This window comes from Wolffia australiana, chromosome 2 (assembly GCF_029677425.1).
Source record: "Wolffia australiana isolate 7733 chromosome 2, ASM2967742v1".
Lineage (NCBI taxonomy): Eukaryota > Viridiplantae > Streptophyta > Magnoliopsida > Alismatales > Araceae > Wolffia > Wolffia australiana.
This window is the reverse complement of record NC_135836.1, coordinates 14,443,645-14,466,155: the sequence shown is the minus strand read 5'-3', so window position 1 is coordinate 14,466,155 and position 22,511 is coordinate 14,443,645. Positions and strand designations below refer to the sequence as shown.

Sequence of the window (22,511 nt, the reverse complement as noted above, 5' to 3'; positions counted from 1 at the left end):
GAGTTGTGATCAAAAGCAAGAAAAAAATGGAATTTTAAAACCTAGTAGATGGAAGTTTATGCATGGCAATGAATTATCTCTAGAGGACCTTACTTCCAATAAGTATTCTGCCTAGTCACAACACCAAGGTTGTAAAACACCCAAACATACTTGTATGTGATTCCATTAATGAACTTAAGGTGCATTATTTTTACAGTTGTGCTTACATTTTAAAACTTTTGACTTTGGTTGTCACACTTGGATTTTTTTATCTAACTAGCTTTGTGAATTTTTCTCTCATGTATCCCCTCGCGTGATCAGATTAGGCCATGTACGTTACACTATAACAGCCAATTTAGAGACAAGGGATGATGTATCTATGGATGGGATCAAGGCATACCAGCATAAAAAACCATAACCATCCCAGTACTTATCTGCTAACAACAGTGGCTGAAAATGTGTAAAATACAATCAAGAAATTTTTGAGTTATTATTAATGATGAATATTGTATGGCACACATGCCAAAAATACTCTCATGTTTTGCTTATGTTCATTGAAATAAATATTCATTCATGATTCCTTTTTTATGTATATAATGAAGCGTATGAGTATGTGGAATTACTCAGTGAATTATGATAAGATCATGAAGTACAGAAATGACAAACATGTTTTTTGAAAATTTCTTATTTGATGAATATCAAATTATCCAGATAGAATAGCACTATCTGATCTTACTTATACTATATGTTTGGTTGTACTAGTAACCGTTCGTGTGATGACATTATGGATAAAATGAATGAATATTTATTCCAATGAACATAAACAAAACATGGAGAACATGGATATAATGAGAAGAACATAGAGGTTATTGAATTATCAAGATAGTGCCTTCCGCCCTCAGTATGGGAGATAGATTCAAGGATGACATTGTAGTTAAATCCCTAGCCAAGGTAGTGAGGATATTGGAGAAGGCGATTCTCCAATGATCCGCATTATGCATCAATATTGACTGAATGCTGGATTTGGGTTTAACAACTGACCATACCCTAAGTTGTTTGGCACTCTCATGCGGTTGACGGATTACACATAAATGGAAACTGACTATGTTTTATGCATTAAAATAATTAATTATGTACATTATCAAGCTTAAGTGGATTCAAACTATTTTTAGATTGATATGATGATTTTTTTGGATTAAATCTATTTTTAGATTAATATTATGATTTGTGTTGATTAAATTTATAATTAGTTGATTTTTGTGGATTAGATCAATTTTTAAGGATTTTTGGGACATTGCACCCTTAAAGATCTTAATTTTGTGCTTGCAGATCTATTTTTAAGATTTTTTTGAACTTTATTCCAAGAGATATGAATTTTCTTAGTTGGAATATATATTTATTATTTTTTATGACTTAGTATATTTTTAAAATAATCTCTTAATCTCAGTTTTGGCTTTAAGATGCGTTTGGCATGTGTTGCCATTTAATTCGTGAAACGACAACCACTCCTGCACTTCTGCATTGATTAGTTGTGCTAATTATTGTGATGAGGCACAATAATGGATGCAGATCGTGATGCCATAATGTTCAAATCATTAGATTACACACTAGCACATTTTTTTACAGGAGATGAAGTGGACCAAAAAAAAAAGAAGTGACTCAAAACACAGAAAATGCAAATTGGAAATCGAAGCAGAAATAATTAAAAAAGAGGAAAAGGAACTCCACAATGCTGGCCATACATGTGGTGCAGTCTAGACATGGTCGTTCTGTTCGTTTGGTGCGAACTTGAGCGAATTGTTCGTTCTGTTCGGATTTACGAACAGAATAAATCTGGAAATGAACAGAACTTTACACACACTCGTGTACGGTTCGCTTTGTGCGATTTGTGCAAATGTATTTGTAAAGTATTTTATACAAATTAAAGAACTTAGAACTTAGAAAGAATGCTTCCCGCTTTGCCTCCCCCATTCTACCTCATTTTCACCTTTTCTCAAGCTCTCTCCAGTCTCGACGGCGGCCTGTAGACACGCTCTAATGCACCTCTAACTCGACGATGGCCTATAGAAAGCTCTATCGAGTCTCTCTCTCGTTCTCTCTACTCTCTAGACTCGCCTCTCTCTGCTCTCTGCTCACTCAATCACGGAGCTTCCCGGCATTTTAAGGTATCCTCGCCCTTTGATTGCAAGAAAAATGTATCTTGTATGTCTCGTTTTAGCCTTTTGAATCGATGCATTTGCTTGAAAGTTGGAACCGCGGTGATTATTCTCTAAGAAATTCGACTTCCTCTGTCGTTCCTGTGAGTCATTTGTTAGATTTCTGCCTCTTTCTTTTCCCCCTTATGTTCATCTTCATCCGACAAAGTCGTCATAATCGTCATCAACATCGTCTGCAGCTTGCGTGATGGTAACGATTTCTTTCATCATCTTCTTGAGTCTCTGAGCGAGTTTAACGTAGGAACGATGATGAAACTAGTTTTTCATCGTCATAGTCATCCTGGAAAGGAGAATTGATGAAGAAAATGAAGACTTGTCGATCGAATCCTGTAGGAATTTGCAATGTCCTCTGGGCCATTGTAAAGTGAGATCAAATTATTGTATTAAGGTTGAGTATGAGAGATCAAACTATCCAAGTCGCCCTCTATTTTTCACACTCCATGTGCTCATGCGCCTCCCTTCCTCTCTCTTTCTCTCTCTCTTTCTTTTTTAAATTGTGTCTCTCCCTGTGTACCTCTCTCTCTCTACCTTCTTTGGGTTTTTAAATTTACTAATCTCCCACTGGGATTTTGGGTTTCGCACTTTGCTGTGCATGAGTATTTACCCATTTCTCTCCCCTCTCTCTCTTTCTCTCTCTCTTCCTCTTTTAAATTGTGTCTCTCCCTCTGTACCTCTCTCTTTCTCTCTACCTTCTTTGGGTTTTTAAATTTATGGATCTCCCACTGGGATTTTGGGTTTTGCACTTTGCTTTTTATGACTATTTACCCATTTCTCTCCCCTCTCCCTCTTTCGCTCTCCCTTTCTCTTCTAAATTCTGCCTCTCCCTCTGTACCTCTCTCTCTCTAGCTTCTTCGGGTTTTTATATTTATGAATCTCCCACAAGGATTTTGGGTTTTGCACTTTGCTGTCGATGAGTATTTACCCATTTCTCTCCCCTCTCTCTTTTTCTCTCTCTCTTCCTCTTTTAAATTGTGTCTCTCCCTCTGTTTTGAAGGTATGCTATCCGATTTCTCTCTCTTTCTCGGTTTGCTTGTCTGCCTTCGCAGGCTCTGTTTTGTTTTGGGTTCTTCATATTTGTGGATCTTCCAGAGGGTTTTGCGCTGTGGATTGGTGCTGATTAAAGTCTCTCTTTGGGCGTTTATATTTAAAACTCTTTTATAATGTCTCTCTCATATCAGTCTATTTATTTGTCACTCACTTTGAGCTTTTAATTTTTAAAATAGATTCTTATTTCTCACTTTCTTAAAATTCTCTCTCCAATATTTTCTCAAATCTCTCCTATGCCTCTCTTCCATATCCTCTGACCTTATATACATATAAATATTATCTATTTGCCTTGCACCTCTCTTCGTTATTTTTTGGGCATTTATAATATTTCTTCTTCTTCTGATATCTACCTGTCCCTTTCCTCCAATTGGGGATTCATTTAATCGTGTCAGAGGGGGAGGTCTTCTGTGCAGAATTTATCCCAGATAAAAAACGAGAAAAAGAACAGTGTGATTGATATATGACCAATCTAGTGGACTAATCAAATGATCCGTAAGATGATCCGATCAATGAAGTTGATACAACAATGTGACTGATGATCTGGTTGGTCTGTTTTTATCTAATTGAACTTGATCCAATAAGGTGTTGCCACCGGGTAAGATTAAAAAAGCGAGAGAACAATAGAGAGTGATAGAATAATAGGAACATATATATGATCTAATATATCTCAACAGCATTTTTAAACAAATGTACAGTTTTTTTCTCATTTTTAAACCATCTGTCCTTCAAGATACACTGATTTCTATATATATTTCATTATCTTTAAACTCCACAGATAAATCACTTTATGATGAAGTATCTATGAAATTAATGTCCGGAGATTATGGTTTTCCATGTTCTTGAAACTTTCCTTCACCTTATTCTCTGCTTATTCTTATTCTATTCTTTCAATCACTGTCTTCGATCCTTCAGTTTTCTCAAGCTTTTCCATGATACATTTCATATCTGCTTTTATGATGTGATGAGTTATTTCTCCTGAAAAAAATGTAGGATATTTGGGACTCATTAGCTTTGGGAACACTTCGACAAGCCTGTGGTATGAGTACTTACTCGCTCTAATTAAGTCCTCACTTAAATGGACTTGTTTTTGTTTTTTGTACAGTCCTCGCTTCCCTCATTTGTTGAGAACTCCAATATGGGGACATGAAAATAGACACAGGTTTCAAACGACATCCAATCTTATCATATCTTTTTTCACGGTGTGGTGGATTTTGGATTTTCAAATGGTGAATATTTATATAGTTGATAATCTGTAAAATGGTAAACTATGCTTAAGACTGCAGGCTGTTAAAAGTATTAATGGTCTTGCTGAATTCCTGATAAATGGTAAGTAGGACATGGACCCATTCAATGTGCGGTACATTAATGGTGCATCTTCCTATCTTCCTCTATTTCTAATTATCTCTTCCTCTCGCCCTCTCACTAATTCACTATCTCAAAACCTCCTTTCACCTATTTTTCTCACTACCTCTCTAAATCTCCGACTCAATCCCTCTCCAAAATTCTCTATGGTTGTAATTCTCTGATTATATACATATTTCTTTATGTTTGACCAACCCCTGATTCCATTTGTTGGTCGCTTTACCTATCATTCTCCAAGTATCGTTTGAACTATCTCCAATGGACATTTTGGTTGATTTCTATTTTCTTTCAGCAGGCAGTCGTCTGTTGTATTCTGAACAGTTTTTCTGCCTTCCGATACGAAGCTCCACGCGGCGTTCTCTATACTCTCCATAACAGTCAGAGCATTTATCTGTCTATTTAACCAGTCCGGAATTTGCCTCGGAGGCTATTTAAAAGGTGCGTACTTATGTGACAAATGGTACACAATGAAGAATTTTTCACTTTACGTTAATTGCTTTACATTTCACTTTGTGTACTTTATTATTTACCAGTGTGATGTACTACACTACTTTCACCTTTTTCATCGACATAAATTTCTGGTTTTCCTATTTATGAAACTGTTTGAACATCATGAGTGCACATCGAACAATGTCCGAATTGAGCTTGGTATTGCATGAAATTTCTTGAATAATCCTACTTCTTAATATAAATGTAGGATGCCTAGGGAACCTCTGTCTTATGCTTCTGGTTCACATGGAAGCTCCTCATCATCCGAGGGGAGTGGTGGCCTCGGCGAGAAGAGGAAAAAGAGGAAAAATGAATGCGCTGCACGGATACACTTAACAGAGGTGGCGTCAAAGGTGTTCACATGCAACCTCTGTGCGACCCATAATTAGCGCTCCATCACACAATACCGCCTACAACGATGGAAGAATCCCGTGGGCTAAATGCGAGATTCATCTGGTTTTTTCCTCTCTCTATCATTCTGTGGTTTTATCTTCATCTCTGATTCTCGCTTCCTTATATCTCTCAAATTAGCTGATTCTCTCTTTTCCTTGCTTTAACCTCTCCACTTTCATCTCATTCTGTAACTCCGTCTATAAATCTCTCTTTCTTTACATGTGCAGAACATGAGTGCTCGTCATTGGGCTGAGGGCGCTACTCAGGATTCAACCATCGGTGAAAGATATACTCGGCCAGGAGGCGAAAAGCTAGTTCTGCAGCTCAAAATACCCAGCCAGAAATCTGACTGGAATTTTGAAGGTTTGGGTCTGTAGAGGGACTTCAATTTTGAAGACAGTTATTTTCCTAAAAAAATGAGTCGTACTTTTCAAAATAGACATGGTGTAACCCACTTATTTTTAAGACAGTTATTGCTCTACTCTACTTTTCTCTCATTTCCTAACTTTGTCTCCAGTTTTCTCCATCTTTCTCTCTCCCTAAGTATCTCTTTCTCCCTTTCTATCATTCATTGATCTTCTCTTTTTCTATCTCCGATTCTCTCTCTCCTTCTAATTCTTTAATTTTGTCTATATCTCCTTTCCCCCTTTCTATCTATCAAAATCTCCCTTTCTCTGTCTTTAATCCCTCCTTTATCTTCGTCTCTATATCTCCCTATCCCATTCCTTCTACAATTCAATGTCCCACACTCTCACCATCGCTCTCATTCCCTCTGTCTTCCTCTCCCTTACTCACCCTCACGCTCTCCCTCTTCTTCTCTCTTTCACTCACTCTCTCCCTCTCCCTCTCCCTCTCCTTTTCCTTCTCTTGCATTCTCTCTCTGACAAAACTAGGAACACTAACATTTGTTTTAAAAAACGGCATCTTGAATTTGTTACGGTATGAGAACTTAAAAAAAGTTATATTATTATTGTAGAAATACCTAAATATATTTTTATTGAAACCTAATCGTTCTACCCTCTAACCAAGTCCTAGAAAATATGGAAGTACACTCTGTCTCATGCATGTCATTTTAATGAAATTAATTCTCAAAAATCTATTAAATTAATTAATTCCTTCCCTTTAAGAACGAATGAATTCAGTTATGTCACCCAATGAAATGAAATGAATTACCAAAATTAATTCAGTACAATCTCCTCTGATTAAATTGCCAAATGATTCGTTAAATCATTCCAAATTTTTTTCTTAAATCTAAGTTACAACAATGGCATAAATGCCATTATCACTAGATTTAATGCCCGTTATATTTATACAGATAGAATTATACTGAATATGGTGTTTCATGACTTGCGATTTGTAAATTAAGATAACATCATCTGAAGTAGATTATTCGTAGTAAATTATACTTTATGCATAATTTTTTTTGCAATTTAGAGCATTTTATGCAATTTCCAAACAATTATGTTCTTTCTCTGCAAATTTGTTCGTTTGTGCGAATTTTGTTCGATTGTTCGAATTTGTTCGTTTGTTTGAATTTGTTCATTTGTGCGAATTTTTTTTGGTTGTGCGAATTTGTTCGGTTGTGCGAATTTTGTTCTTTTGTGTGAATTGTTCAAACATTTGTTCGAATTTTCATTCATAAAAAGAACAACACACCGAACACACCCATGTGCGGTTCATTTGTGTGAATTTTCTGTTCGTTTTAAACGAACAGAACAGAAAAACCATGTCCACGTGCACATGTGTACCCTGCAATTGATTAAAAAGCAAAAAGGTGAGGACGTATCATGGGGAAACATCTGCCTTGTCAAATAAACAAGGGTATATTCTCTTTTTCTGACATGAATGATGCCCATCACAATATCATTCACTACAGATAGAGAGAAAAGAGGAGAATATTCTATGACCTGGTGTGCGGCACCATGTCACGGAATAATGGAATATGGATAAGATTCTTTTGTCTAATTCTCCTGCACCTACATGTGGATGCTTTTGAAGATTATGTATGCGGAAGTAGAGGCAATCAAAATCAGTGTGAATATTTCATGATTGGACAGCTCAACCGAAAATGGAAAAAGAAGAAGCATCAACGCCGATGATGAGGAGAGAGAAAAAATGAAGGGGTAGAATTCCACCAAATTCTTTATGTTATATTCAATGATCCTTAGGTTTTGTTGAGTGAAAATTCTCAAGGTTGCCTCTTCTCCCCCTTCTGTTTCCATCCATACTCTCTGATCTATAAAATAGGTGTAGATCACTGTCAAAATCTGATGGAAATATATGTGGTCGGTAAGCCAATCACACATTCCATATCTCGTTCAATGTTCATTGGTAGAACATATTCAATATAGTGCACGTGTGATGTTTATAATGAAGTCCATGATCAGACTTTGTGAATTATGATGAGACCGTAATACGGAGATCACTAGTCCTTATGCATGTGTTCTAAACATTCCTATTCGAAGGATACACTAGAAGGACATCAAAGTATCGGGATAGAATACCACTATTTAGCCTCACTCATATGATGAGTATGGCCAGTCTTGTAGCAATTAGTGTGGAGACACTAAGGATAGATAGTGGGTGCTCTTTAGTGGAAAGAGTTAAGTGAATCGATCCGTACGAATCCATCAATGATATTATATCGAACTATCAATCAGGTTGATTCACGTCACAGTTGTGTAAGTGTTCCTTAGGCCCGAGACGCCAAAGATGTCTTGTGGACAAACGGTTGTACTTGACTATGGCCAACGAGTTTCTAATCATGGGATTCTTAACGGTCTTTGTTTGGGTACATCAAGAGGCTCACAAAGACAATTGAGTGGTCAAGATGGGATTACCAACCATTGGTACAAGAGTTGAAAACTCAAGGAAGATGATGCAATGAAGTCCTTGGCCAATGTAGTGAAATATCGGAGAAGAATTTTCGGATGATTTCCGAATGCATCAGTACTTACTTGGATGACCGGTTAAGGTTTGATAGTTGACCATACCCTAAGTCGTCCAAGGAGAATCAGGGGGATGAGGGACTATACATACACAGTAACTGATGATGAACATGTTCCATGAGTGAGTCGATATACACTCCTTTGTATCTTCTAAAGCACAAGGTGTAGCTTGGCACCCCATGTGTTGGAGACTCGACAATCGATTGAGTTAAATCGATCCGAAATTAATTAATCTATATGTTGATATAGTTAATTAATTTAGAAGGCCAATAAAGGTTATTGGGCCGTTGGAGTCGTTAATAGACAAATACATGGGCCTAGAGGGTCACACGCAAATGGTCTTTTGGACGTCGGAAGATATACTTAAGTTGTGGGGGTTTTTACCAAAAATACTCACTTAGTATAAATAGGGGAAAGCCCTGAACGAAATTCACCAAGTCTAGAATTTTTCAGGGGCCTTCCCCTTCGTCTGCCCTCTCCCAACACCCCTCTCTGTGATTGATGTGATCGGTGCAGTGTAACGATGACGGCGGAGGTAGAACGGTGCTCGTCAATGAGAAGGAGGAGATTCGACGTTTCAAGGATCAAGTGTATACGTCTAAAGGTTGCACACTTGAGCAGCTTGACTCGTCTCGCTCTGTGATCGAAGAAATCACGGATGCGATCCTTGCAAAGGTACTTTGTTTTATGTTTTAATGATGTTGCTCGATTCTGTTCAAGGCTTCCATTGCAGAATATTTTGGTTTATTCATCCATGCCAAGGCCTCAAGAACCTAACAAAATCATCATTAAAAATGATTCATACTCAAGCGTCCTGATTGCAAGATAGTGAGCTTTTGAGATCCATCAAGTTTGTTGATGTTTGCCTCGGGTGTGTTGGAAGAAGCCATAGAGAAGAGGTTGAACTTATCTGCACTCTCAAATCATCGTGATTCTAGCAGAATGTAAGGATCTACGGTAAGTGTCTTTGCTTTACATTGCTATTTCTCAGCATCATCAATAGCGTAATTCGATTCCACAATCACTTCTCGTTGTCACACCACCTTCGTACATCTTAAGAATCACGTCTCACCATCACTATACCATTCACTTCCTCACTAATTATCGTATCCGACCCATTCTCTACCCCACTCCTGTCATGCCTCATGTCATCATTAATTCATTTTTGCTTTCAATAATTCAACATAAACTTGAAATATCACTGCTACCCTCCTTGACTCCACGTCACTATCTTGCCTAGTATTTCCTTGTCATTTGACCTCATATTAAGAATTATATCTTCTTATCTCGATAGTCACCATAGTAAGAATACAATGTCCTTAATCATCATTCCCTTTAAAGACAATTTATAGTCATAATTAGCTAAAAATTATTAAGAAAATACAGGTAATATATTTATTGAATAAACTCAAATACCAATGAAAAATTAAAACCCTAATTTGGAGATTATCAGATTGAACATTAGTTAATTAATATATATCTGTATATAGTTGATTAGTAATGCTTGATAATAATTTTTATTGGCTTTTAAACTTACTCACTAGAATGATACACAAGCCTAGAGTGTCACACACATGCGACTGAAAGGGCATTGGTAGATATATTTTATTTAAGGGATTTCATGAATAGTTAGAAGTAAAGTATAAATAAAGGAGGGACACTCATTTTAGGCAGCTAAAGTTGGGCATCTCCCTCTCTCTTCCTTCTCTATTTCCCAACACCAATCAGAGATTCTCAATGGTGAAAATATCAATAAGATCTTCAAGAATAATTAAATAAATGAAGATCTAAGACCCCCTTGTTTGCGTGGAACTATTTTGGTACCTTTGGGAAACTTGTTCCTCTATTGACTCGTTCCCTCTTGTTCCCATAGGGCAGTTATTTATATGCCTGGCTTCCTAATTTTCCAACATATTGTCCATCACTAATACTTCAACAGACCAGTGGATTATGGAAGATCAACCATCTATAACTCCAAGTTGCTCAACACTAACAAGTGCATTCATGGAGTTAGAGAAAATAAAAATGAAGTAGATGAATAGTTAAAGTAACCTTGCATTTGTCCCAATGAAGTTGGCTCTACAAAATATTGACAGCTTATAGTGGTTGCAAAAGAATTCCCTTTCTTATTGAGTGCTCAGTTAGAGCGCCCTTTTGCAGCAGGAAGAAGGGTCATAACTTTAAAAATGGGATGACTATATGAGGAATCTAGATTCATGTATCTGACTTGAAAATGCAGGGCTAATAAGGCTGATGAGGACTACACACAAGAAGATGGTAAAGTGGAGGAAACTAAGAGGATAAAAAAGGAGAAACAACTTGTGATGATTTTGTGGTAGTGATACTATTTAATTATTTTAAATTTAGTTTTCCCAATTTTTGGTTTTAATCATGATGTGTGTGTATGCGTCTTTTATTTTACGTCATCAATTGAAACCCTAAGCTACGTTAGATGCAATGTGGCGATCTAATATTATAAATGAAAGCAAGGAAGCATCGTTTAATGGGAACCTTTTATTTTACAAGAGATATATATTACATGGTAATAAATTATTCCATTTAGGGGAAGTCCATGTCAATTTTTATAATTTAAATTTTACACTATGAGTTTGTAGTTCACTGTCAGTACGACCAGACCAGTACCGGCTCACGACCGTACAATATCAGACTTGAACAATGCCAAACATTAGGCAAGATTACGTCTTTCCTAAAAATCGGATTCTCCAACCCTACTTATGGGCATTGATTTCAAAGAGCCCTTTCCCCCATTCAACGCATTTTAATTCATTTTCATACACATCGATTATGAATGAAGTGAGCAGATGCCACGCCTACAAGGACTAATGACAACGAAGGGGCAATGAAGTTGATCTCCAACAACATACGATATATGCCCATGAAAGAAACATTCGCAATGACTGGAAACGCACTTCAATAATTCTTAGTTAGGGCAGTATTGTAAATAAGTTTTGATCTAAGACTAACTCATACAAAATATTGTTATGATTTTTTAATAACTTAAGGATCAAACAATATATTTGACATTTCTGCGATCAACTGCTAGTTAGTTCAATCTGATTTCTTAGAAAAATCACATGGAGCTAATGGGACGAAGATCCCGTGGACTGGAATAGACAAAGGTGTGGAAAACTGATGGTTGATCTTGTCTATAAAACTGGTAGGGAAACATCTGGATATTTGTAAATCTTGAAGAAAACTGGTAGGGATTACATAATACCCTACTTTACAAACTCGTAACGGAAACAAGGTCCAATATTTGTCGAATTCAATTTTAAAAGAAAATGATTTCGCCGAAATGGTGCATGCAGAGTATTATGGTAAGTTGATATCGCAATCCTTTCCTTCCAAGGACGAATTGGTGCGCCAATGAAAATGAAATTATCATCATCATTTATCGTGTTGGCATCCATACGGCCTTGCCATTTTGGCTAATGACACCTGCCGGTTGAGAACTCTTGCATTTTTTCAGTTTCAAATATCTTTCAAGGTAAACGTATATGGCGTTTGAGCTCAAATCAATCCTCACGATACATCACTATACAATCAACCCAAAAAATAAATTTTACTACTGGATAGCATACAATTCGCCACTGCTCGCGTGGCTTCTAGACGGTTGCTGGAAGGTGCGTAATAAATGTGGCAGCCTGTAGCGCAAATTTATCCATGAACGCGCTCTCTCTCTCTCTCTCTCTCTCTCTCTCAATTTGTCCGAATGTCTTCCCCTCTCATACATATGAGTCCTTATCTCCAAACAGAGTGGTAACTGAGGGTGCTCTGCCGTCAGTCTACTTGAAATATATTCATTTCCTACTTGAAATGTGCAGCGTCCCCACGTTCTTTATGTCCTTGACGCACAACTTGTCTCAAGGCCCACCGCCCTTGCTTCTAGAGCTGATGGCCCTACGTTCTAAAGCTCACTGTACCAAACTCACACTCACCGGTGGCTAGATCAGTAGAGTACTCCGTCGCAGCTCATCGGAAATCCAAGCTCTGACTGAAGCTCTTTCTGCCGGCTGACTGCAATCAGAAATGACAGAGAATGAAAAGCGTAATTGCCAATGGTCAAAAGTCCACAGTTTTCAACCCACGAGCTGGCGGCTTGTTCGCTTCACCAACCTCATAGATGCCTTCCCCGGCCTTGCAATCTGTGACTCCAGCACAACTAGCAACTTAATCGCGCGGGCCCTGCGATCATTTACTCCACATGAGAGCTGTAACGAAACGTCAACATAGAAGTCGGCTTAGAGATAATGCTCAACTGCTTCATTCAACCTTAACAATTATGCGTCGACGTCGCGTTGGCCGGAGTTGGGGAAAGACCGGAGCTTTGCACTGGCGTTTCCCGAACTTCGCTCATCATTTTTAACAGAAAGAGCAACCCTTTTTTAGAATCAGGCCTCGCAGACTCAGTTCTAGAGAAACCCGCGGAGCGTCTGAATCACTTGTATTGTTGAGTCAGCTGTCATATTTTGTGCCAGCGGGGAGGAGGTAATTTGGAGTGAAATCGGGTTAGAGCAGCTGGGGCATTCAATAAGGGCAACGGAAAATTTTATCGCGACGACCAACCAGCGCCAAATGGAGGTTGTTGATGACCTTTGCGAGTTAAGAAGTTACGTGCGCTAGGACTAGTGCAGGACTTTCTATATAAACTGGCCAAGAACCCGAAGAACCAGCACCGCCATCGCTGCGGAGGAAGCATCGTCCACTTCCTCTCTCAAACTTCAAGGGTTGGCCTGCCAGAATGGGGCTCCCTCCACTCCGTTGGAGGAAACTCGCTCTGACGCTTCTTGCAAGCGTCCTCGTGGCGCGGTTTTACAATGTCGCGGCTGCGGAGAAACTGATCACCGTGATGGGCGCCAGCGAATGTTTAGACTGCGATTCCAAGAGTATTCTCGGCGCCGCGGCATTCAACGGTATTCTTCTTCTCCCTCTCTCTCTCATTCTCTTTCTTTCTCTCATTCTCTCATTCTCTCTCTCTCTCATACTCTATCTCTCTCTCTCACATACTCTATCTCTCTCTCTCTCTCTCATTCTCTCACTCATACTCTATATCTCTCTCTCTCTCTCTCCCTCGCACTCACACAGTCACACAAACACAAAAAAAAAGATGTTAAATCTACTGCATGATTATTGCATTGACGATTCTGGGTTGGTTTTGTTCTCGCAGGGCTGAACGTGGCGGTTTACTGCAAGGGTGAGAAGGGCGAGTTCCAGATCAGAGGAGTGGGGAAGCTGGACGTGGACGGAAAGTTCTCGGTGAGGCTTCCGAGCAACGTCGTGAACGAGGAGGGCGGGCTTAAAGACGACTGCTTTGCCCAGCTGCACGGCGGCGCGAGAAACGAGCCGTGCCCGAGCGCCGGCAGCTTCGAGGCGGCCAAGCTCGTTCTCATGTCGGCCGAGGCCGAGACGCAGACCTTCTCCCCCGCGGGGAAGCTGACGTTCTCCTCCGAAACATGCACCGCGGCTTTCTTATTCTGGTGGCACAAGTTCCTGCCGCTGTACCCCTACACCCCGCCGGAACGTTCCTACACGCCGCCGGATAGTTCCTACACCCCGCCGGAACGTTCCTACACGCCGCCGGATAGTTCCTACTCCCCGCCGAAGCATTCCTACACCCCGCCGAAACATTCCTATACCTCGCCGCCGTCTCCGGTGACGCCGCCCTCCCCTCCGGCGTTCCCTCCCGCGTTCCCGCCGGAGTTCCCGCCGGAGTCTCCACCTCCTGAATACTCATACTCGCCACCGCCACCAACACCCAAGTCTCCACCACCAACACACAAGTCTCCCCCGCCAACTCCGGGGTACTCGCCGCCGCCAGCGCCCAAGTCTCCGCCGCCAACGCCCGAGATTCCGCCGCCAACGCCCAAGTCTCCACCGCCAACTCCGGGCTACTCGCCGCCGCCAACGCCCAAGTCTCCGCCACCAACGCCCGAGATTCCGCCACCAACGCCCGAGATTCCGCCCCCAACGCCCGAGATTCCGCCGCCAACGCCCAAGTCTCCGCCGCCAACTCCGGAGTACTCACCGCCGCCAACGCCCAAGTCTCCGCCGCCAACGCCCGAGTTACCACCACCGGACATCACCCCCCCTTCATCGCCTCCTGCTCCAGGGTACTCGTACTCGCCCCCACCGGAGACTCCAACGCCGCCAACGCCGCCAACGCCGACCACACCGCCCGCGGCGACTCCTCCAGCGGATTGCCCGCCATCAAACGGCAGCCCACCGCCGTACTAGCCCCCCCTCCCCCCACCCATAGCTTGATATTTTTAAGCTTTCGGCGTCTCGTTTGTCCGCCATCGTTTGCCAGTAACGCGGGGGTGGAGTCTGTCTATCTTCTTTTCTTTAGTCTGTTCATCTCCGTAGTTGGTTTCAAGCAACGAAATCGTTTCATTGGAAACAGCTCTCTATCTCTTTGTCTCTGTCTCAGTCCCTCTCTCCCTCTCTCCCTCTCTCCCTCTCTCCCTCTCTGTCTCTCTGCATCTCTCTCCGCCAATCTATGCGTCTGTCTCCAATTCCCCATCTCTCAATCTTTCCATCGATCTCTGAATCTGTCTATCTTTCCTATCAAGGGCAACGCATGCGTCTTTCGTTCAGGTCTTCGTAAACGCCGGTACGGTCCAGTCTTACAGACTACAGAGACCAGAAGTCGAGTGCTATTCGCTGGCTATCCGTGTCAACAAAGATTCAGTTACCAAATCTGGCGAAAGTGAGCTCGTAGGCGAGCCATGCATGACGTAACTCTGAACTGGCCTCCGATCACCATCTAATAGCACATGGAGATCCAGCGCGATCACCTATCTTTCACTGTAAATAAATTGAACTAAAATAATTAATGACGATGAAAGAGATAGTTCCAACCCTCGCTTGAGTAAGTCATTAATGTCCGTCAATATGTATAATTTTACGTGTGAAACTCTTCATCTCTCTGGATTTATCCATCAATTTTCTGCGGTTGTATATTTTTTTTTATATTTCATCTTGATTCTATCAGAAGGATTTGAGGTTTATATTGCACGAATTCTTAATTTTTTTGCCTTCAAAACAAGTCTGTCATCTCGCATATGGGACGTATACAAAAAGTCATTTATATCGCATACTGTATACAAAAATTTTTGCAAGGGAAAAGTGGCCAATTTTTTTGGATTGGCTAATGTTTTAATAATCAAGGCCCTAAGATCGTAGCCAGCCTAACTGTATTTTTGGGCGCAAACACTCGCGGAAGCGTACTTGGACGTGAACAACTGCAGAAGATGTCGAGGAAGATCCCAAGACGATACGAGGAGAAACACCGAGGCGTAGTCGTTAGCCTCGTCACGTCCCCGCGTAGTCACCGTCAAGAGAGCACCAACTCCAAGAGTGAGAGAGAGAGGAAGAGGAAGAGATTTCAAGTTCAAAAGAACTTTGAAGAAACTCTACTCAACTCAAAAGGAGAAAAGAAGAATACATCAAGGGATGTTAGGGTGAAGAAAACAAGGGAAATGGGGGGCCTTTTATATGAACAACCCAAGGCCTAAACATCCCCTAAAAACTAGGCATGATCCTAGAAAATAGGCAAATCCTATTTTCAAGGATAAGCTAGGTCATCCTACTTTCAAGGATGTACCAAGTCATCCTATTTACTAGGATGTACCAAGTCAACCCCACAATCCTGAAACCTAGGGCTGGGGGGTTTGACATTTCCAACATGTATTGTAGGGTGTTTGACATTTATGTTGCTTTAAAGGTTAAATAATGAGGCTCGTTATCTGCATAGCAGTTATGACATGGAACAGCCCACTTCCCTCATTCTACTTTTGAATTATAATATTCGTACACAACTTACCATCTTTCCTAAACTCCTGAGTTAAGACCTATCATTCAGATAGATGGGGGCGCCTAATACTCCAGCAACTCCCATCATATGAAATGGATTCAACGTCCAATTATGAAACCCTATCTGCAAGTGGGATTTCTGATCAGATATATTACCTTTACTTAAAACACAAGTTATCTACAGTCGAAAATGTCCATCATATTTAGTCTTGCTGAAGTAAATTTCCATGTTTGCTGCGTGAAGACTATGTAGAGGCATATGCTGGTGTGCCAAATGCCCTAGCCCATCTGAAGATAAGGCAATTCCCCAAGAGGAGATAATTCAGGTGATGACAAGAGGATACAACATCTATTTGTTAATAGGATTTGTTTTCTGAATATTCCTTTCATCTATTGAATTTCCAGTAATTTTATGTCTCCTCTAAGGCTCTATAAATAGGTGTAAGGCCCCAAAGTTGGTGGCATTCCTGCGTAGAGGCCTCCATGCTAACTATCGAGGACGAGGACATGCCTGCATACTTGGACTCATTATTGAAGACTGAGTCCATAGCGTGGACACCGCACACATCACAGGTAGTGATGCCCGACCCTGATCTTTAGAGCCAAAGCCCTCTAGATGCTTGTGCTCGCTGGCGTGCAAGTGCGACAGATCAGGACAGGCCTCGCGCAGGCGATGGGGACTTCGTGTGCTGGCTGCCAAGGTCACACAGGCTGTGTGCATAGGCCATGGGCATTGTGCGCATAGATTGCCGCGGGCGCACCAGCACTAAGCGCTGCATGCACCAGGTAGGAGACAATTTTTCAAGAGACTAAGGCATGATGTAGAGAATGTCGAGACGGCTGTGGGACAGAGGGTGCCCTGTGAATAGTGCCGCAGCATGCAAGCACCAAGGCTTGAGCACTGAGCATGGCAGAATTAAGGCAGACTAAAACGGTAGAGGTGTCAACACGGATGATAATGGCCTTTGAGCGTCAAGGCTGTGTCCAAGCACAAGAGTATGGTATTTGGATGTTGAGGTATGGTATAAACAACTAGCTGATGCACCAAGAGCCATGATCCACAAGCGCCCAGCACTCAATCAGGGGAGGGGGCATGCTTATGGTAGCATTGCCTACAGGCAAGTGCGCAGCACAGCGGGCGTCAAGGTGCAAGAGTGCCACTACCCAACGGCGAGTGTTGCCCCTTGTCTTGTTACTTTGCTATCATCCCTTCTCTTCCCTCACGTAATGGTTATGGCATCTAATGTAATCATTTTTATTCTAATACAACGTCCATTTGATGTGAATGGGTCTAGCCCTATTCTCTCTTCTCAACGTCCAAACAATCCAAAGTTGTCCAATGTGACTTCCATTGCACAAGCAAACAGTGCTCGATGTTCCTACCCAAGCGTTGAGGCTCACATGCATTCCATCCGAGTTTTGTTCTTAGCTCCAGATTTGACCGCATGAAAATATGCTCTGGGATATTTGGTGATTTTTGAAATTGAGCTTTCTTTTCAAGAATTTCCCTAGAGCTTCCTCACCGCAGCTGTGACAATCACTGCTTATTGCCACCTTTGTTATTTTTGGGAGGGAGCCATTTTTCTATTGTGCCTCTCACATCTCTATAATGTGTGCCTCTACTGTTTCGTGCCACCATCATATTGAGCATGCACGCCATATTGTGTTGTCCCAGACAGCTATCCTGGCTGCAATTCTGTGTGCCATATCTCTCCTTGCCGCTTCCCCATATGCCCATCTTACGCTGCTTTTGGATATAATGATGAGGCATCCTTTGAAGTGCCATCATCCCATATCACAATCCCACGTTGGCATCTGGCTGCATTCCATGCTCCCATCCACACCCTCCATCCTGCACTATCTTGCGTTGTCCTGTACTATGTAGCATTGAGGCACATTACCAAATAAGTGAAGTCCACCACTGCTTGCGCACACCTCCGCTACACTCACAGACATTTACTCTCTAGTTTCAGGGCACTACAAATTGGATTTGTGTCTGGCCATTATTAGTCCACATCATCTTCCTCTCCCTTAAATGCCACCTCAACTATCCATGTTGCAATATGCTACTATCAAAGGTCTACTTTTCATTCGTTAGTCACATGTATTACTCCACTGTGTGTTTTCTGACATGTTTTTTCCACAACAGTCAAAATTTTGAGGAATATACGGATAAAATAGATTTGTGTCAATCATTTTTTATAATGAATTTAGATTTTTTTATCTTGATGCTTGTACGCCACTAATCTCACCCTTGAACAAAGAAATAGACTGCACCATCATTATTTTCTCCAGAATTGAAATTTTGAATCATCCATGTGAACTTGTGGCAAATTTTATCCCACATGAGTCTATTCCATTTATCATACGTCATATTAAACATCCTTAAAAGACACATTTAATATTTCTTTTATAAGGAAAATTTAAAATTTTTGAGTCACGTGCATGATACCATGTGATTTCATGCACTTCACGTGAGTAATACTTGGTCGATATGTATTAAGGCTCATCGATATCTTATCATGTAGTAAATAATTTTTTCACGTTCATAAAATTACATGACTTTCCCTAGATTTGTTATATTTGTATAGAATTTTACACATTGAACACACAAAGGTACACAATTTCTGAATCAGTAGCATATGTGCTTGAATCTATGCATCAACTACTAAAATCATTATGAGATAATGATATAGTAATAGCTGGACTTTAAATATGTATTACGAATATTAACATTCAACAGATACTCACAATGGATATATTATGATACGAGAGTTAACCGTACTCTCAAGTCATTTTAAAGTCCACACAAATAAACATGTTATATGTCCATGGTAACTGCTGATGGTACAGGTTCCATGTGAGGGATGATAAACTCGTTTGTATCTTCTAGAGTACAAGGTGCAGCTTTTTGCCCCAATGTCTAGCCACTAAGTGAATCAATTGGGTTAAATTGATCCTAGTTTAATCTACTCTCATAAATTTAATTATCAAGGTTGGTCAATTAAAGTTATTATTGGGTAACTAAATTTATTAGCTACCTAATACAATGGCCTAGGGGGTGACACATAGAAGGTTGGTCAGACTAATGAAACTTTATCAAAAAGTATTCAAAAGAATATAAATTGGGACTCCCTTTTCAGATACCATGCAAACCAGACCCACTTTTGGGATACACTTAAAGATATTATGTGGATACATTGAGAGGCCGGAGATACTAATAACTTGAAAAAATTGTGTGGTACTATAATCATTTCTTAATAAGAGTAATATGATCATTCATTATTCTTGTAGTTTACAGTCGAACTCAACGTATACATTTTTCCACAACTAAAATTATTTAGATAATCAATCAAGTTTGTAGAACCTAATATATGAATTGTCAGATGTAGCCCAACAATTGGAGACTTTGGATATCTAATATTGTCATGATGATTATACGCATGGTCAGGGAACAAAAATCAAATGAAGCGGGAAGGCACCAAAAATAATAGCTTGAGGCTTTCACACAGCTGGAAAAAAATCAATGACAACTCTAAGCAAAAAAGACTTTGAGGCAAATACATCAGACCCACAATGGAAAGAAACATCTAAAACTAGTACCCAGGTTAACAAAAGGGGAATAACACAATCTTAAAGAGTTCCTTTTCCTCTCTAGAGCATCTAACGCCCTTTATAATTAATTGGTGCACCAAAAAAAGTTTCTGAGTAGAAAAACATTCATTTATCTGTGGATTAACTTTTTAGTTTCTTCTTACTTTTAATTTTTTCCTTTTTTACTTCCAAAGATCAAAACATGGCAGAACATACATATTGTAGAAGGGAAGCTTTGGTAAGAGTACCACTTTATTCAAGACTGTAGAAATATCATTAAAAGTTTGATAAAACAAACATGAATACCATATCGAATTGTGGAGTTATCAATTATGGAACCTTTTGGATTTCTGTATTTATTTTGCAGACATCCTTGGGTTTTATTTAGAGTGTGGAAAGGGCCTGAGAACATTAAAAAAATCCTATTAAGGTCTAATTTATTATTCCTTCATTACCTACATCATGTTTCAGACCATGTGACAATTTCCGACCTGTGAATAAACCAGTTTCTCATTCTTTACTTAGATTTTAATATAAATTAAAATAATAAAAGTATGATTTCATATGTATAAACATAAAAAAAAGGTTGTTATAATTTAATCCACTCATTTAGACCTTTCATGGGTTGCAATTTTACTTTTACTCTCAAGTTTTTATGTTAACATCTGAAATTTAATAGAAATACAGTAATTATTCCAAAGTCATGATGATGTGTTTTAATTTTCATTTGAATATATTTACTGCAGTGATACAGAGATTTTTAAGCAAACATATCTTACAAAAATATAGAACTGTTTTGCCGCAGCACCTGTCTTCATTTGTGTTAGATCGTGCTATACCATCCACAAGATCTTCTCTTTCATGATTGCTTCATTTGTAAATATTTTTTTCATAGGACTGCATCTTGAAATCAAATACGTAATGATAAATATATGTTTTAATGATTTATCGTACTATTTATATAAAGAATATGCACAAAAGATATCACTTATTAATGTTGAAAATGCAATTAACACAGTTTTGTAACTGGTCCTAACTAATGGGGTTTAATGATTTATAAACTAACCCCACTTGATTCCCTTGAATCAAGTGGTTTATTTTTCTCATGATTTCCTTTAAGTTTCATTTATCACAGGACACAGGTAATTGGGATATTAATGGTGAAGTAGAGAGGAACTGAAATCACAATAAATCACACTATGAAGCAGGCCCAATTTGGGAACCAAAGGAGCTTAAGCCCAGTCAAAGGAGAGGCATATTTAAGAAGAAATTTAAGTGGGTGGTTGCTTTTTATTTCCTATAAAGGCAGACAAAAAATTGACTGACAAAATTGAGAAATCCTGGCCACACATTCTAGGTTTCTCACATTGAGAATTTTGGATCCTTAGTTATACTCCCTTTCTCCTACACTGTAATTATCCCTCAATTTCTGTCCTAAACAATGTTTTGGTTTCCTTTAGTGAAGCAGTGTTTCTTGAACCCACTCTGTTTGCATGTCAGTTTGAGTGAAGAAGGGAGTCAGATCATCAGGTTTGGAGGAAACAGAAGAAGAATGCATCCCTGGCCTGAACGGGAGTGACACCGGAGGTTCATGCATTTTTGAAATTTCATACCTTCCACAATGAATTTTTATGGCTTTATTTTTACATGAAAAGATAGCCATGTGTCAGGGATTTTCAATGCCATGAACAGTGCTAAACAATCCTTCCTACAGCTCAAGTTATTGCATTTTTACTGAACAAAAAAAACCAGAGATCCGCCACACATTTTTCGACGCCAACCAACACATCAAGTTCAGGGTGCCAAAACATTGTTTATCTTTGAAGTTATTATCAATATTATTTAGTTTTTCCTCATTGTATTTCCTTAAAAAATAAAAAATTATTCCCTCTCTTAGAATTAATTTTTATTTTTATCTAAAAAAATAAAAATATATAACCACATGGAAAAATATTGTAATTGATTTTTGGCTCTCTATGGTTTGACCCTTACTCAAATCTATACTAACGATGACTTATAATCTTTTTTGGGTTATCACTGTGTTATTCTCTCTTATTAAAAAGAAAAACCTTTTTTGAACTATTTCTACACACCTAGTCAAGAGTGGTGATGCCGATAGTTCTATTATAGTTTTCTAATATTTCTCAAGTATTGGAAACATTAATACTAAATAATGTGGAAATTTGTTTTTTTCCTTTTTGTTTACACTTTAGTGCATATAAAGTAACCAAATAAAAGATTTTGCAATTTTCTTGAAATATTGATTATGTCAGATTTTATGGAAAGCTGAAGAAATTTTTGTCTTTCTTATTCTACTGGGAGAAACTATTATCTCATCCATTCTTACTATGTGCAGTTGTTTCATGAAATCACTTTAAAACTTCCAAAACTCTATAGTGACTACAGTGGTGGAATGAGGATGCTTCTTTCTTATGCTTATGTATTTATAATTATTTTTCAAATGGATAAAACAATTAAACACAGAAAAGTGATAATTTTTTATACCATTAAGTAAATATCACGTGAAATACTTTGGATTTATTTTCTATTCTAATATGGCTACTATTAAATTATTTAATGGTAAACTTATTATTAAGATAAATCTTGAACTTTCTCTTAGTTTCTAAGTTTTCACGCAATTTGTTGTAAC

At 39.2% G+C, this 22,511-nt stretch overlaps 1 protein-coding gene and 1 long non-coding RNA gene across 3 annotated transcripts; both read left to right on the top strand.

Annotated features, from left to right (window-relative positions):
- Positions 1 to 1,924: 1,924 nt before the first annotated feature.
- Positions 1,925 to 5,967, top strand: LOC144715350 (uncharacterized). Of its 2 annotated transcripts, none has more exons than XR_013584591.1 (5): positions 1,925 to 2,144; positions 4,233 to 4,278; positions 4,900 to 5,042; positions 5,302 to 5,549; positions 5,714 to 5,967. It is a non-coding gene; the product is annotated as an uncharacterized LOC144715350 (long non-coding RNA). The 2 variants fall into 2 exon arrangements; XR_013584586.1 differs by having other exon boundaries at positions 4,897 to 5,042.
- A 7,151-nt stretch (positions 5,968 to 13,118) lies between these two features.
- LOC144716936 (uncharacterized) lies at positions 13,119 to 14,852 on the top strand. The gene is made up of 2 exons (XM_078592217.1): positions 13,119 to 13,368; positions 13,623 to 14,852. Exons 1-2 carry the CDS (start codon positions 13,197 to 13,199, stop codon positions 14,687 to 14,689), a joined length of 1,239 nt encoding a protein of 412 aa, XP_078448343.1. The 5' UTR covers positions 13,119 to 13,196; the 3' UTR covers positions 14,690 to 14,852.
- Positions 14,853 to 22,511: the final 7,659 nt, after the last annotated feature.

Bases quoted from the DNA above. Each gene is read 5' to 3' on its own strand.
- LOC144716936 (XM_078592217.1), top strand. From the start codon at position 13,197: ATGGGGCTCCCTCCACTCCGTTGGAGGAAACTCGCTCTGACGCTTCTT. The intron at 13,369-13,622 runs GTATTCTTCTTC...TTGTTCTCGCAG, and splicing joins CGGCGCCGCGGCATTCAACG to GGCTGAACGTGGCGGTTTAC.